Source organism: Marmota flaviventris, chromosome 4 (genome assembly GCF_047511675.1).
Source record: "Marmota flaviventris isolate mMarFla1 chromosome 4, mMarFla1.hap1, whole genome shotgun sequence".
NCBI lineage: Eukaryota > Metazoa > Chordata > Mammalia > Rodentia > Sciuridae > Marmota > Marmota flaviventris.
Window position 1 is genome coordinate 21,975,019 of NC_092501.1, and position 17,339 is coordinate 21,992,357.

Consider the following 17,339-nt stretch of genomic DNA (forward strand, 5'->3'; position numbering starts at 1 on the left):
CTTGTATAGTTGATATTTGGGCCATTGAATATTTTTTGGTCTATTGACTTAGGATAATGAATGATCTTGATAAATCATTTCTGTTAGTGGCATACTCATTATATACCAAGACATTTTTAAAACAAATATTAATTCTAATTTCTTAGGTTAGTATTAATATTCCCACATATTTCTTGAAACAAGGAAGGAGGCAGAGAAGGAAATCAGCTGCACTTTTTGTGTCTTTTCAGTGTACCATAAATCTTATAGGTACTTTAAAGTGTGTATTCTAGGAAAACTGAGTTTAGCCTGTTTTATGCTGTGCAAAACATATGCGTAGTTCTAGAAGTCTCAGAAAGGAGACCCACTGTGGCTTAAGGGGCATCCCGACTGGGAAGCCTACTTTCAACTTGAGTCATGTGCAGATGAGCCCCAGTCATCAAAGCTATCAAAGTGGAAGAAGGATGAGAAGGAACTCCGGGTAGAAATACCAGCATGAGCATATGCAAACTCCCCTTCCTCTCCATGAAATCCAGTTCAAGAATAGAATTTGTTTTCCCAATTACACATAAAGGCAATATATGATTAGTGATAAAGGGATACAAGATACAGCCACCTAAAGCCTTTTTCTATAATAAAAAGGATTCTGGACCAATTTTTTATCTTATTTTTATAGAAAGATTCTTTACAAGTTCCAGATTGTATAACCTAGTTTACTGAATATATAGAAAATATTGACCAGTGTTAAAATGTTGTCCATGTATTTATTGAAGAAATATGCTTTTTTATGCTTTGCTAAACACCAATAATCCCATCATAAAAGTCATTCCTTTTGAGAGCTCAGTGTAGGAAGAGAGTTATTTATGCAAATCAAGTAGCAAACCATGATGTACCATGAGAGTAATATATAGGGTGATATCAAAGCAAAAAGCAAGGTGCCCAACCACTTGTGCTAAATACTGGAAGTTAGAATTACAAATATGTTTGGATAGAGATGCTCCTAGGCAATCTTGAAATATTCTGTAAGTAAAACCATCAAAGGTTCATTTTAGATTAAATCCCAAGTTTATGCCCTTTTGCTTTGATGATGACATCGTGAAGAACAAACACAATAGTTAATCTTAAAACACACAGACAACTACGAAAGTCCGTAGTCCCAACTAAAACATAGCTGTGTATGTGGGCCTTGGTAATCGTATCAGTTGATGAACTGCAGTGATATGATGCTTTAAGGTGTCTACTCAATGATAGGATCATCAAAATCGGCACCCGCATGCCCATTTCACATTGTTTGGCTTTAATTCTCTGGAATTCACCAAGGCCACATAGTAAAAGCAGTGATGAGCCTGTCATCTGTGACTGCTGGAGGTACTTCTTGAACCATTACAGAAAAAAACTCTTGGAAACATTGCAGTTTGATTTAAGTATTCAAACATTATTTTTATAATTGTTTTACTAAAGATGGGGGAATAATACAGTAAAAGTTTGGTTAGCTACATTAGATTTTGGAAAACAAAGGGCTCTATTTTGATTTTTGTATCTTTTACTTTAGTTGATGGGTTGAGGGGATTGTTACCTGAAACAACAACTCCTACCCTTAGAGATAATGCAGAGATCTTGACAAACTCTGTGACTGTTGATCTGGAGATAGGAACACTTGAAAAGATGCATCTAGATTCGGGAAATCATTTTGCTACCCTTTGACATTGACTGTGAGCCAAGCAGAGAGGCTTGCTAAGTGGTCAGTGTGGTGCTTCTGGGATGCCCGGCTTCTCCTGGGATGGAAATGTGGCAGACCTTCCAAGGAAGAAACTCAGAGCAGCAAGCAAGAGGGGCAGATGAGCAACAGGTCACTACCCATTGATATTTAGAAGAAAAACAGTCTAAAACTGAGCTATAGAGTTGAGGGTTGCTGAGCATCATGCTTTTTTTTTTTTTTTTTTTATGCTCATGGCTTGTGGCCTTGTGAGAAAAGGTCCTCCGTGAATCTGGGCCAGGGTTCAGTGTGGGGAATAGGAGGGCCACTGTCTGTGGACTGGCAATTGCTGCAGCGTTTATCTGAAATCATGGCAAAAGGGCCATCTTCTCCTTATTCAGGCAAATTCCAATGGTGTGAACTATCCAAGCTCATGTCACATGTCTCTTTGTGGGGAATTATTAAGCCTTCCTAGGAAGTGTTTGCTTCATGGGAGAAGAAGAAAACTGAATTCGATGTTTGGAGAGTAGACTCAGAATTTCAGGCTCGGTATCAATTAGAGAAACTCACTGATAATAGGGCCTCAAGGAGACTTTTTGTTTTTCCACTGAAGATGAAGAGGGACTGAGAATATGAATTCCAAAAAGAAGAGTTCTGGGAATGCCCCTAGAACACTGATTACTTCTTATTTCAAAGAATTAACAAGAATTTTACGGTTCCTTTCTCCCTCTGCTTTTCCTTTTCTCTCCTCACTCCTCTCTTGTCCTTCTTTTATTCCTTTTTTATTTAATCTTTCCTTGGCTCCTTCCTTCTATCATTCCACGTTGGACTATCACATGTCAAAGCCTATGGATATAAAGTATTTACAACAAATCTCCTTGGTAGCTCTATTTAGGGGGGAGTGTGTGTGTGTGTGTGCGCGCGCGTTTCTGTGCATGTGCATAAGCAGTTGCTTTTACATTTGGAAAAATACACAAAAATAATTATTTATAATAAACTGTGATAAGTATCTTACAGGGAGTTGTAGCTCAGCACTAGAGTGCTTGCCTCACACATGTGAGGCACTGGGTTCAATTCTCAGCACTGCATATAAATAAATAAATAAAATAAAGGTCCACCAACAACTAAAAATATATATATTTTAAAAAATAAATATGTGTTGATAGGAGGAAGTGCTTTTCCTGTTGTACCTGGGACATATTTGTATAAGTGACTTTCCCATCATGTTCAGGGGTCCTTTCATGGAGTGGCATATTCTTTGAGTATGGTAGATGAGGCAGCAAAAGTGACATGGGGTCTGTCATTTAGGGTTTTGGGTACCACAGGACATCCTAAAGGGGATGTGTACTTTCAAGATGTGTCTTTTCTAGTATGAATTGAATGGCTGTGCTGAGTGGCAGAGGGCAGGCAGGGGGACCATTTGAAGACATTTGACTATTTTTCATGTAGAAAAGGAATGAACTGAAGTTCTGCAAATTCTGATTTTTTTTAAAGTACACATAGCCCCAACTTTAATTAATCTTGCTGTATAAAAATTCTAGAGATAGAGTATGACTCCTATATCATTTATGTAATGGAATTTAGGATGACTCACTATAAGATTATACCAAATAATAATTGCCTCCAAGGCATTTTAGGCTTTTATTTTACTTACACATGTGGCTTCTGGCACAGATCTGAGAGTGAAACGCATCTGCACATTTTGGTCACACTGGTTCAACAATGCAGGGAATGGTCACTCTGCTGTAGTTGCCATTTCTTTGGTTGGGTCATGTGATTTGTTCATAGTTCATATGGCAGTAGTAGGTATATCTGCAAATTTCAAATAAAAAAATTAATTAGATGAGTTTGCTATGTAAATCACGGTTCAAGTCACCCAGCTAAAGCAACATGCCTGGCATCTACCTCATAAGTCTTGAAAGTTCAATTTGCTGCCAGCAGGGTCACTGTGGGAGTACACGCTAACCATTTGTGGGGATTATTTTCAAGTCCGAGCTAACAACACCCAGTATCCTTGCCTAAGTTCAGCTTGGCCTTCATCAAACAAAGGTTTATTATCATTTTTATTTGAAGTGGAAATTTTCCTGTCAGACTATATACATAAATAGAATAGGCACAGCCGAGGATTGGGGAGCCTGTGGATATCGATAGACTGTGGGATGCACCGAGGCACATGGGAAGTTGTTAATGCAGATGCGTCTTTTTATGCTTCTCCATGTTTTAGGTCTGTGATGGGGTCGAACAAGGAACCAGACCTGGTGCATCTCGAGGCCAGAACTGTGGATGGTCGTAAGTAAATGAACTTTGTCCCAAAGTCCGTAGTCATGTTAGCTCTGTCATGAACTAATCTGTCACGAACCAAGTCTGTGTAATCACTGTCACAGTAATACAAGTCATTTGGAGTTATGGACTGTTCCTGTCATCAGTAAATCAAGATTGTCTCAATAGTCTTAAATCTGTATATTAATATACATGTTTAAAATAGATATATTAATACTTATGTATATATAAATACATATTATCCAGATTTAATTATACTTGGATAGTGGCATTACTAGCACCACCCTTGCATCCAATCGAGGTATCTTTCAAGGTAAAGAGAAGATTCCAAAACTGAGTTCCAAAGTATTTAGTGGTCTTGCTGCTGCAGTTTTATTTTTATTTTTTGGCTCATTATTTTGTGAAATACCATCCAGGCAATGACTCCCTGAATTGTTTAGAGCTTCATGAAACACCTGGAAAAATAAGAAGAAAGAATCATGCTCTGTGTCCCCATCATGAGCAGCAGAGGGGAAGTCACCTGAGTCAGTCACTCACCCTCTGGTTCTTCTTCTCAACCCTAGGCATTTGTGCCACAGTGAAGGGCTACACTTTGTGGAGGTTGTGGCTTTAGATACATGGTATAGAGGGAGGTGGGTTGCAGATCCACAATTCAAACCCACGTGTGAATGTCTCCAAGATCAGCTTGGAAAAATTCAGTTAAACCTTTATACCTTGGTTTCTTTGTCAGTTAAATACACTGATAATAATGATTCTTTTAGTAGCTAACATTGATTTAGAAATTGTCCTCTACCAGGAATTATGCTAAGCACATCATGTACTTTATCAAGACAACTTTATAGGTTGCTATTCCCAAAGCCTAGGAAACTAAGTTAATGATTTAGCTAAGGCATATGGTAAATTCATAGCGGACAGTAGTGTCTATTTCACACTCACTATTCAGTGAGATTATAGAAACCAAAGCATACGAAGGAGTGCACACAGTGGTCAGCACTGAGCCAGAGTGCTGATGGACTTTCCAAGACATTCTCTGTTTCTAAACTGTTCCTCACAGTTCTCAAGAATGCTCATTACTTCTGGTTGCCTCATTACTTCTATATAGCTGTCTTTGGTTCTCCTGAACACAGAGGCAGAGGAAACCTACACTTGAAGAGCTTTGAGAAAAAAAAAAAAAAAAGAAAAGGGCAGGTCACCTGTGCAACTCAACTCCCCAGGAGCCATACAACCTCTAAGACCCCCATTTGAGATTTTTCATTTCTAGAGGTTTTTGTTTCCCCTTTGGAGACATGAATACATTACTTGGCACAGTTAGTTGGAGTGCAGAACAGGGTCTGAGACTGACTATGACCTTCTTCCTATGCACCCAGGCAGGCCTGTGCTTTGTAATGAGCTCAGCAGTTCAGAGCGTCTTCCCATCTCTGCAGTGGACTCTCTCAGGGACTGACCCTGGAGCACATGATACTATCTTGGATTCCAAGGTCCAGATGTAAACACAAGATGAAGATCAATATTTTCTGATGTGAAAGTAAAGGCATAAACAGTTTAAAGCTCTCTATTAAATTCCCATTGCTCTGATGATTAGGAGCAAAGTCCTAACTAACCTGGTGCTGGCCCCTTTCCCCAACCTAATTTCTGTTCTGCCTTTCCCTCCCTCCTGGCCTGAACGACTTTGGGCTTGACTTCAGTTCTGGATGCATAGGGGGTTCTGTCCTTGCCACAGGGCTCTCGTTCTTGACATTTCCTCTGTCTGGAAACCTTCTTCCATTGCCTCTGCCCTACCAAGTAAATGTAATGAATCACTGTAGATGGGTTACCCTCAGGTTAAGCACCTGTGTATTAGGGAAGACTTTCTTAAACTCCCATTCTAAACCAATTCCTTCTTTTGTTTGCTTTTGTCCAAAATGTATTCTTTTTTTTTTTTTGGTTTTATTTCTGATTGAAATAGTATATTTCATTGATGTGATTATTCGGTCATAACTTTTACTCCCCACTGGTCTATGAGTCCCATGAAAGCAGGGCACCTATACCTTTGTTCAGTTTTTTTTTTTTTCTACAGCACACACCACAGTGTTTCCATGTAGCTCACCAACTTCATGCTGAAAGAATGGATGAATAGTTGATCAGTTGTCAGTTTTACCACCTAGCTAACTCAGGTTGCCTGAAAATTTTGGAGCACTGTCTCTCAAACTTTACCAAGCATACAACCCATCTAGGGATCTTGTTAGGATGTGAATTCTGATTCAGTAGGGGCCCAAGATTCTGCATTCCTAACAGGCTCCCTGATGATCCCATGCTTCTGATCTGTGGAACCTGCTTTGAGGAGCAAAGTTCCATACCAGGAAACTAATGAAAGAGCTTTAGGGTCTGTCTCCCATGACTGCACCCTTGTTTAGAAGACTCTGGATGGAATTGGTAGCATCCCTGATTGCTTTTATTTTCAGGCTTTAGGGGATAATGCTGCTTTCTGGCTTCTTGCATTGAATGCACATAAACCCATATCCAAAAACAGGTCCTCGGCTCTCTCTGATCTGCACATTTTCTCATACCTAATATTCCTCTGCTCCCTGAAGGCATGGTGGTTGATCACACCAAAATGCCATCTCAGGCTCAGCCTTCCCAAGGCGTGAAATACATCAGTAATAACTTTATTTATTTTATTTTACTTTTTTTTTTTTGGTATTTGTGCAAAGGCAGCATCTTCAGAAACTATCCAAGGGTGAAAATTCAATAAAGGGATTTAATTTGAAAAGTTATCCCTGTCAAAACAAAACAGAAAGAAAAAATTACCTACCAATTGAAATAAAGGATCTAAGCATAATACCTGACCTGTCTCAGCATGAAAAAAAAAATGAGATTGTCTTAGTATCATATCTCTTTTTCCTCCTTCAGTCTCTCTCCTCTTCTCCCCTCCCCCTTATCTACTCTCTATCTCCAAGACTGTTATTACCAGGGCTCAAGGTAAAAGAAGCAGAGAGGAAGAGGAGAGAAGGCAGAACACAGAGAGGGCAGAGCAGCAGATGTTGCTATTGCTGGCAGGATTGGAGAGTGAGTTTATCAAAACCAGTCTGGTCCATTTCTCCAAGAAGTCCAGTGGCTCTGTTCTCTCCTCTTATTTCCTGATTGAAACAATTCCTTGTTTTTTCACCTCTTTGTTATTATTTTATACAAAGTTGAAGTATATGGAACCATTGTTTATATTATAGGTGGTACATGTTTTATAATATGTTCTAAAACTATATGTATATATGGGTGTGTATATATGTATGTATGCATATATATATATATATATTTTTTTTTTTAACTTTGAATTTTTAAATTTTAATGTGTTTAAGAATTTTGTAGCTTGATACAGGAAAAATACCTCACTTGCTAGTTTGGCTCATCTCTATAAGATGGGTTGCAAATCCTTATCTGGGTTTGTTATTCAAATTTTAAACATGGTCTCATTTCATATATTCCTGTCTTACAATTGATAATTAATTTGCCAGAGTCCCTGTGTTTGAAAGGAGGTGAGCTCTGAAAAGCTTTTTGCTCCATGAGAGTCTATGACTAGCACCCAGGTTTCTTACCAACTATGATCTGAACTGTGGATGTCTTGTACTTTACATCTGTGACAAGGATGCTTCTCTTTCTTGTGTTAGTCACAGTCTTGGGAGGTAAGCTGAAAAGGGCAAGTTCAATTACTATCAATCAGAGGAAGTATTATAGGAAAACCTTGAACATATTTATCAGGGACATTTTTTTTATTGGCTCCCACTTTAAACTGAGGACAAATTGACAAGTCCTCATTCAGGATGCAAAGACTTTTTTGAACTTTAATATTTCTGTGTGGATGTGGGTATGCGTGTGAGGTTGTGCATGTCATTTGTACCCAGTACAACACTTAAAAAGAAATCCTACATTCTATTGACTTATCCCACATAGCTGTCTTTGTGTATAATGTGTAATATATGTTGTTAGAAAATGTTGACTGAACTGCTAGATTGCAAACTTTATAGAAAGATAGATCTTATTTAATCTTTGTTCAACATATAAAACACAGCTCCAAACTTAAAACATTTAAGGTTTGTTGTATTCATGAAAATATTTGAGTATCACTGTGTAGACATGTCTTCTTTATGTAAATGAAAATTATACTGAGATTTCATCTCACTCTAGTCAGAATGGCAATTATGAAGAATACAAGTAACAATAAATATTGGCAAGGATATGGGGAAAAGCATACACTCATACATTGTTGGTCAGACTGAAAATTGGTACAATCACTTTGGAAAGCAGTATGGAGATTCCTCAAAAATCTCAGAATGGAGCCACCACATAACCTAGTTATCCACCTCCTCAGTATATATCCAAAGGATTTAAAATCAGCATACTACATCGAAGCAGATACATCACTGTTTATAACAGCACAATTCACAATGGCTAAGCTAGGAAGCGAACCTAGGTGCTCTTCAACTGATGAATGGATAAAGAAAATGTTACACAATGGATTATTAGTCAGCTATAAAAAAGAATGACTTTATGACATTTGCCAGTAAATGGATGGAACTGGAGACTATCATGCTAAGAGAAATAAGCCAGTCTCAAAAAGTCAAAGGTCAAATGTTTTCTTTGAATGCAGAAGCTAATTCAAAATAAGGGGGAGGTGATTTAAAAAAAAATATATAAGAAAGATCAGTGGAGTAGACAAAGGGGGATGAAGAAAAGGGAGGAGAGACGGGGTAGGGAAAGACAGTGGAATGACTCTGGCCTAAAATTCTTATTTATGCATCATGAACATCCAACAAGACACTAATTAAAATAAAAACTCTAAGTAAATAGCAGAAAGTTCAGTAGAGTAGAGGGAAAGGAACAGGAGGTGGGAGGAAAGGAAGATGAGAGAAGGCGCTGGGGACTGAATTTGAACAAATTATATTTCATGCTTTTATAATTATGTCAAAATGAATCACATATAAATGAAAAGAATCAATAAAATATAAAAGAGATGAGCACATGATGAGCACAGGAAACTTACTGACTCCCTGCGATGGGTGCTGCATTTCCCATGTATGTGGTTTTGGAGGAAAGGCGCATGCCTCTTGCCATGATGCGTCCCCTGGCAATGAAACACATATGCCTCCCTCTGCTGGCGTGCTTGTCTGTAAGCCGGTATCGTGTGGAGCACCAGGCTTGGCCATGACTGCATCTCCCTTTCACTCTGAAATGAAGGGCCCAGCCAGTGACCTGAGTGTTTCTGTGCTGGTAGTGATCCATGGCAGCAGGGACAGGGGGCAGGGGACAATTACTGGTTTCAGGATCTATTTGCATGAGTAAGTAACCTTGTAACTACTATCCCAAGGACTAATCTTCCTCACTCAGGAAAAATAAACCTTGACCCTTTATCCAACTGTGAAAATAACTGCCCCAAAACTCTGTGAAATGAACCTCAAACTAAGCACCCTGTCAGCTGAAATAAAACAAAATGAAACTCCCAGCTTTATGGAACCGTTACGCCACTAATTCTGTCTTGAGTGGGAACTGGAAATCTCTTTCTACTCGCGGTCCTCCTGCCTTCCCATCTGCTTTCCACACTGAACCGTGTGCATGTCAATATGTAGAGGAGCCCAGCACGGCTGAAATAAGTGGGAGAGGTGACAGGGAATGCAGTTCTTAAAAGTCCTCGCTGGCTGAACTGTGGAGTGCTTGGGAGCTTTCACTATGAGCATCAATTGCTTTCACACCAGAATAGCAACTTACAATAACAAAAAGGGTAGTTATGTTGCAAACAGATCAAATGAAACGTGAGCTCTACTTCCTGGTCTTCATTCCCTTTCCCAGGAAGTAGTATTGTGTACTTTTTGTATATAATCCTTGCTGCTTCCTCTGCCTGGGACATTCTCCTCCTGTCTTCCTCCTATCTTGACCAATTGAGTGTGATTAGTCACCTCGGCTGGTTTAGATGCCGGGCTAAGAACCCAATTCTAGGGGAAGACTTTCTCAAATTCCCAATCTAAATCAACTTCTATTTTGTTTGCTTTTATCCATGGTTTTTTCCTTTTGCTTTCATCTCAGTTTGAAATTTTACCTCCCACTTGTGTGTTCTTTGATCATAACTTTTCCTCTCCACCAGCTCTATGAGAGCAGGATCCAAAGTCTAAGGATGATTACGTATGTGTACCTACATACACACACACACACATACACACACGACTCATACAGTATTCATGTGTTGTGCCAAAGTTAGTGTTGGTGATCACAACAGTAAGCTAAAAATCTTTCCATAATATTAGCACATTGAAATGTAGCAGCTTCATGGCGGACCACTATGTAGAAACACACTATACAATGAACTGTAATTTAATAATCACTGTTATTAAAAGATACATGGACTTTTATCTAATGCTGACACACACACATTATTTCTTTTGTTAGCAAGCACTTACACCTGTGTGAATAGCACACATTACTGAAAGAGAAATTGCTGAAGGGAAATCTCTGTGTCAGAACTTATTCATTTTAAATCTTCCTGGACTTTGTCACATTGCCTTCTGAAATAGTTACAGCAATGCATAGTCCCACAGCAGGAGAAAGCCTGTGTTGTGAGCCAGCCCTCATCAAGGAAGGATGTTGTGACTGAGTCTTAACTAACCCATCCAACCCATCTGATGACCAGAAAAACATGGCATATCTTTGCCATTAATTAGGAGCAAGCTTGAAATTTTAAAATTAATACTTGGCTATTTTGATGTCTTCTTCAGTTTACCTCAAAGAATCAAATCTTTCTAATATTTTAGAGAAGATATAACACTTTGGTATTTTTAGACAAAATACTGCCACCCTGCTCCAGCCAGTTTCTGCAGTGGCAAAGCAGTCCCCATTATTCAATCCCCACATCTCCGCAGTCTCCACTTCCCTTCTCTCACAGTCAACTGAGGAATAGTTTCTAGGGCAGAGCCGAGGAAGAGGTGAGTGCTTTCCACCTGTGTTCCATTCAACTTGTGGTAGATTCCAGCAACTTCCCAGCACGCTGTACAAATGCATTGTCCCCTCTCTTCCCATCTCAAACCAAGCATCAAGGTTTGCAGGGTGCCAAGGCACAGAACGCTCTGCTCTTCCTCCTGTTGCTGTCATTCTAATCCCATTTTTCACATTGCAGAAGTCCCTTGATTTCAACTACTGGTGGTTTCAGTCTCTCTGATTCAGTAGGTTAAAGATGGCCCTGGAAACCAATCAGAAAAACAAGAAATAAGATAACAGCTCTCCCCACAGAGTAGTTAAGAACCTGATGGTTGGGTCCGAACAGGTTCAGCCAACAGGGCAGCTCTCATGTCCACATCTGTGCAGCCTAGTGCACTACTCCATCTGCCTCCTTTGTGCTTCCCTCTTTGTAAGAGACCTGTGCCTCTCCTGCCATCCTGAGGACAAGAGAACAGAGGTGCCACAGTGAAACATGTTACCCCAGGTCTTAACGCCAGGACTGAAGTCTGGATTTGTAGTGGGTACTCAGGATCCCTCAGGATGCAGCCACAGCAGTCTGCATAGCATGTATGTGTGACTGTTTCTAAGAATCTGGAAAATTAGTAATATTTCTGGATCTTCCCAGTACATCCTTGGGTGACAGTGGTGCTAGTATTGTGCATTGTATTTCCACTCTTGGCTTGGTGCCACTGCCCTGGGTCATTTTTTGGTGCAATACTTAAGATCGCCATTAGAGGTCGGTACTGTGGTTACTTTCTTCATTTTAGTGATGAGGAAAACAAGGCCTAGTGTTTTCCCCATTGTCTCAGAGCTAGGATTTAAAACCAGGTCTGGTTCACTCAGGTGCATTATCCGCTCATTGGACAAATATTGTTGGACTCCTATGCTGTGGCAAGTGCTCTCCTGGGTATGAATGAGGGATGGAAGGAAGAGCACAAAGGTCCTGCTTTTATAAAGGTCACCTTCTATTTGGGGGAGGAAAACGGATGAGAAGCAAAGGTATCATGCATTTATATGAGGTGTGTGGGTGCAAATGTATAAGCTCAGCAAAGCACAGCAGACTGAATCGAGAAGGATTGTGGAAGAGGGTGGATGAGAAAGAAATCTCTGATGAGGTAACATTTGATAGTTGAGCCAAGTCCTTATGGAAGCAAGGGAGAGAATTGTGTCTGTCTGGTGGACAAGCATTCCAAACAGATGGAACAGCATGTGCTGTGGATATGGAGTACAAGCAAGCTTGGCAGGCTGAGACATGACATGACGGGCAGGTGGCTGGAATATCAAGGGGCGGGCAATTGTGTCCCTTGTCCTTGTGTGTTCCTTGATGGAAGGCAGGAATTATTCCCCCTCGTTTCTTGTTGAACATCCACAGTGTTCAAAGTATAGTACTCGGCATGGAGTGTGATAGAAACAGTAAGTTAATAAGTGAAGGAATAGTTGTTGGAATGCACTCATATAACTCAGAGGCAATCCCTTGAGCTGACCCTCTGTCCTGAAATTAATCTTATAATATGTAGATACGTGTTGAGTAAATACTGCACACCTCTCCCCACCTCAAAAAAGCTTGGAGAAAAAACTGTATTTCCTGCCCCATGCCCTGAACTGTTGACATTTCCTTCTCCCTTCCTTCACTCTCTCTCTCCTCTCCTGCTCTTCCCTACCCTTTGTCCTTCCTGCTCTGTCTCTGGGCTCTCTGGCACCCCTCCCCCTTTCCCTGTAAGCTTAATTTGGAAAGTTAAATGAGCCATGTGCTTCTCAGTTTTTCATGGCTGGGATGACCTTGTGGGTAACTTTATGTCTTTGCTCAACTCAAGGAGTTTGTGCTGTGGATTTCTGCTGTGGCTTGCTTGCAAAACACAAATAGGCGTTTGCCAAACACGTGTCATGCCCTGGTGCTCTTGACCAGTATTTCTTCTTTCTGGGATGATGACTGATCATTGTCCTCATGCCAAGAAATCTTCCATGATGCCCCACCGTGATGCTCTCTCTGTGGAACAGAGTGAAAAGTAAAATTGTCTCTATCCTCAAGAGCACTCTAGGACCTGGGGGACACAAGTCCACAATGCTCTGTGATACAAAGTGAATAAATGTGGCATCTCAATAGAACTTTCTGATATAGAGCAGATCATCTATGCAGATGTGTGAAGGTGGGATGCCTCTCACCTGTGGACCCTTGGCACATGCCCATCTCATCGGACACCCTCACCACCCTGCATTGAAACTGGCCAGTGACTTCTCTGTATTTCCAGCAGTTATGACTGAGGTTCCTCTCATATTCACATTTCCTAATTTTATAATCCCAGAATGTTCCTATAGCAACCACGAACTCCCAAATGCCCAAAGGCCAATAATAAAAGGCAATGTTTAATCTATTTAATCACAGCATTTTATAAAGAAAGCAATGTCAAGTCTAAGCTCACCATGTCAAAGGAGAATGTTTGGAAGTTTATGATTTTCCCAGGAATGTCTTGTCTTCGATGTGGACATTCCAGGGCAGAGGGATGAGTCTCAATTTTGAAGATTTCAATTTCTACATGGTACACACCACAGAGGACTCTAGAATAGGAAGGGAGTGCATATGAACAGCTGCCTGATGAGCACATACCAAGTATGGGGTGTGTGTGTGTGTGTGAGAGGGAGAGAGAGAGAGAGAGAGAGAGAGAGAGAAGGCACGTGGGGATCTTTAATGGTAAATCTCTGAAAATAATGGAGCAATAGAAAGAACAAATGAAAACTTACATGCAGATGTATGGGTCTTAGAAATTGTTCTGTTTCAAAGTTGAAATTAATGGGGCTGGGAAAACATTTTAAAGTGCCTTTTAAAAAATCTGTATAGTTCAGTTTTGTTTCTAGTTAAACAGCTACAGTAATAAGGCATATTAAAGTATTTGCTACAAAATATTTCTTGAATAATAGAATGAATAGACAGTTTCAGAGGTCTGTGATAGATATTTTTTTTTGCTATGTAATTTACTAGAATATGAACTTGCACAAATTTCTTACCTAAGTCTGGGTTTCTTCAATTGTACAAAGTACCTCTCTCTGATTTTTTTTTTTTAACAAAGTTTTAAAAAGAAGATGAGAAAAAAAAAAAAAAAAAACCCACCATGTGATCCACTTAGCACAGTTCCTGACCCAGAGGAGAAGTTGCTCTGGTTAACTTGGAGGTTAATACTGCTGCTGCCATCAATGGAGACATTCTGCGAAGGGAGAAGTCTGCCTGTGCCTCAGGAAAAAGTCTATGGAAGGCCAGGGAAGAGTTTAGACCGAGTAACAGGAGAAGAAAAGCAGTTCAAGCCAGCAGAGCTCTCTGAATGAGCATAGAGTGTCAGCCAGGAATAAGAACACCATTTAGAAATAGCAGAAGCCCTCCAGACGTGGACTTGCCAGCAAAGTCGCAGAGTTTTGTTTTATTTTGGCAGGACTAGGACAGAAACAGGTTTCTGTGGGTAAAGTATGGAAAAGACGTGCCAGATCTTAAAGTAAAAGCCTGCTTTTGAACAGCCTCTTTGGTTCTACAATTCTAACCACCCTCATTAGAGAGTCTGGATCCTAGCTTAATAAAAGACCTTCTCAGGGACTTAGAGCATGTTGCAGAAGGAGCTGGGCCCTAAGAGGTGGCTCCATCAGAGGGAGGGGAGGGCTCACCTCCAGGCTCTAGGAAGGCTGTCCCTTGTGCTGGGTGCAAAGGTGGTTTCACATTCTCCTCCTAGCCTGGCTTGTTTTCTGGTCCTTCCAGTTAACCACTATTTCATACCATCTACACAGATTATTTGTTATTTAGGAATTATTTAAGGAGTGTATTTTTGATAACTATTTTTAAATTTTTATTTTTAATTGTCAAAGTAATTGCTTCTATTCATGGGGTTTCTGGGGTATAACATGATGCTCTGATTTATATTTGCAATGTGGAAATGATTAAATAAGTTTAATTAATAAATCCAACACCTCACACACTCTTCATTTTATTTGTGGTGAGAAGATTTAGACCTACTCTTCATATTTTGAAATATGCAATGCCTTATTATTTATTGTTGTCATCATTCTGTGCAATAGGTTGCTAAATCTTATTCCTCCTATCTAACTGACATCTTGCACCCTGTGATCAGTACCTTGCCTTCCTCATCCATTCTCCTCCCAGAACCTCTGATAACTACCATTCTGCTTTTTACTTCTGTGAATTCAACATTTTTGAGTTCAGATATAAGATTGTACAGGACTTGTTTCTCTGTCACTGCTTTATGTCACTTATCATCCTGTCCTCCAAGCTCATCCCTGTTGACACAATTAACAGAATTTCCCACTTTTTAAAGGCTGAATAATATTCCATTGTGTACATATACTGAATTTTGTTCATCCAATTCATTTTGTTGATGGACAGGTCAATTGCCTATGTAAGCTATTATGGAAAATACCATACTACACATGAGAATTCAGGTTATCTTTTCAACATAATGATTTTAATTCCTTTGGATGTATACCCAGAAATTGTTTTGCTGAATCATATGGATGATTCTGTTTTATCTTTCTGAGGAACCTGCATATTGTTTTCCATAATAATTGTACTAATTTACACTTCTACCTACAGTGTACAAAGGTTCCCTTTTCTCCACCCACTTGTGGCTGACAGTAACCTTTGGTCTTTCTGATAAATATACTGGGCCTTAGGTAATAGCTCATTGTGGTTTTAATTTGCATTTCTTGGTGACTAGCAATGATGAGCATTTTACCATAATCCTTTTGGCCAGTGTATTCTCCTTTGGAGAATTATCCACTTAGGTCCTTGATCATTGTTTAATTTGGTTGTTTCCTTGCTATTGACTAGAGTTCTTTATATATTTTGGTGTTAGGCCTTGATCAGTTGTATGGTTTGCAAATATTTTCTCTCAGTCCATGGTCTGTCTCTTCACTCTACTCTTTTCTGTGCTGTGCCTAAGCGTTTTATTTTGACACAATCTCATTTGTCTATTTGTAATACCTTTAGTTGTCTCTGCTTTGGGGTCATATTCAAGAAATCTTTGTCCAAGCCAATATTGTGGAGCATTTCCCCTCTATTTCTGTCTAGTAACCTTACAGTTTCAGGACTTATATGTAAATCTTTGTTTTGGGTTGATTTTCACTTGTGATGTAAGATCAAAGTCTAATGGATGCTTCTGCTTGTGAATATCCAGTTCCCTCTTTATTTATGGAAGACACAGTCCCTTCCCCATTGTGGGTTTTTGTTATTGTTGTTTTGTTACATGGTACTGGGGATAGAACCCAGGTCCTTATACTTGCTGGCCAAGCACTCCACCACTGAGCTCTATCCACAGCCTCACTATGTATTGTGGTGCCTCTGTGGAACATTGGTTGATCTTAGTGTCTGGGTTGATTTCTGAGCTCTCTATACAGCTTCGTTGGCCAGTGTGTCTTTTCTTCTGAGTACCATGCTGCTTTTATTACTATAGCTTTGTAGTAGATTTGGAAGTCATGTAGTATGAAGCCTCCAGCTTTGTTCTTTTATTTTAAAAGATAGCTTTGTGTGTAAGAGATCTTTTGTGATTCCATAGGAAGGGCGAAAAAATTGACCCAAACCAAACCTTGAATACAAATAAAGATGCTGTCTCAGAAATGTCTGTAATACTTTACAGATGTTCACTTTGATACACAGTGAGCAATAAAGAGAGAGGACTTTAATAAAAATTACAGCGACCTCTATTTAAGCACAGTCTAACCAGGTACTGGGCTATAAACATGTTTCCAGATTAAGGTCTTCTATTGTCACAACCATTGGTGAGATGGATATCACTTTTTCCCATTTTATGGATCAGAGTTTAGATAGGATGAGTGATTTGCTTAGGTTCACAAGGTAGCCCTCAGGCCTGCACCTAAACCTCTGTTTCTCTACTCAAAGCCTGGCCTTGCAAAGGCAGCTCCAGTTCTCTGGATCAGCACAGGTTTGGGGTGGATGGGGACTGCATTATTTCAATCAGCAGCTGTTGCAAATAGTGAGAATGCTCAGAAAGAGCGGCACAGCGTCCTAATTACCTGTGGCAAGGAAAACATCTGTGTAAGAAAAGTAATGAAATTAATTCTAACGTGGAGCAGTTGCATACATTAATTGACATTAATTAATGCCAAATTACAAGACACTTCCTATGGAATCCCATCATACGCTCACCAGAATTGAATATGGAAAGAGTTCATCATACTTAATGCTATTACAGCAAGCCCTGGGGGAGTGAGAGTGATTGGTCTCTCATTATGAACTGCAGCCAATTTCTTTCTATTTCCATTAGAAGGAGAAAGGGAACAAACCAGGGAACACTTTACCAGGCAGGCAGCTCAGAATGGATCATTTACCCTTCAGCTTGTAAATTTCACTTTGAGCCATTCTGAGAAAGAATTGGTTTAAAGACTCCTTCCAGAGGCTTTTCCTGTGTCACCA

General features: G+C 39.8%; 1 protein-coding gene across 4 annotated transcripts in view; it reads left to right on the forward strand.

The window, feature by feature from the left end:
- Window positions 1-17,339, forward strand: part of Sorcs1 (sortilin related VPS10 domain containing receptor 1) — a 475,560-nt gene that overhangs the window by 342,401 nt on the left and 115,820 nt on the right. For all 4 annotated transcript variants that reach the window (XM_071610693.1, XM_027930015.3, XM_027930019.2 and 1 more), the window contains exon 6: window positions 3,900-3,964. In XM_071610693.1, coding sequence (XP_071466794.1) covers window positions 3,900-3,964 — 65 coding nt within the window. The remainder of the gene's footprint in view (window positions 1-3,899; window positions 3,965-17,339) is intronic.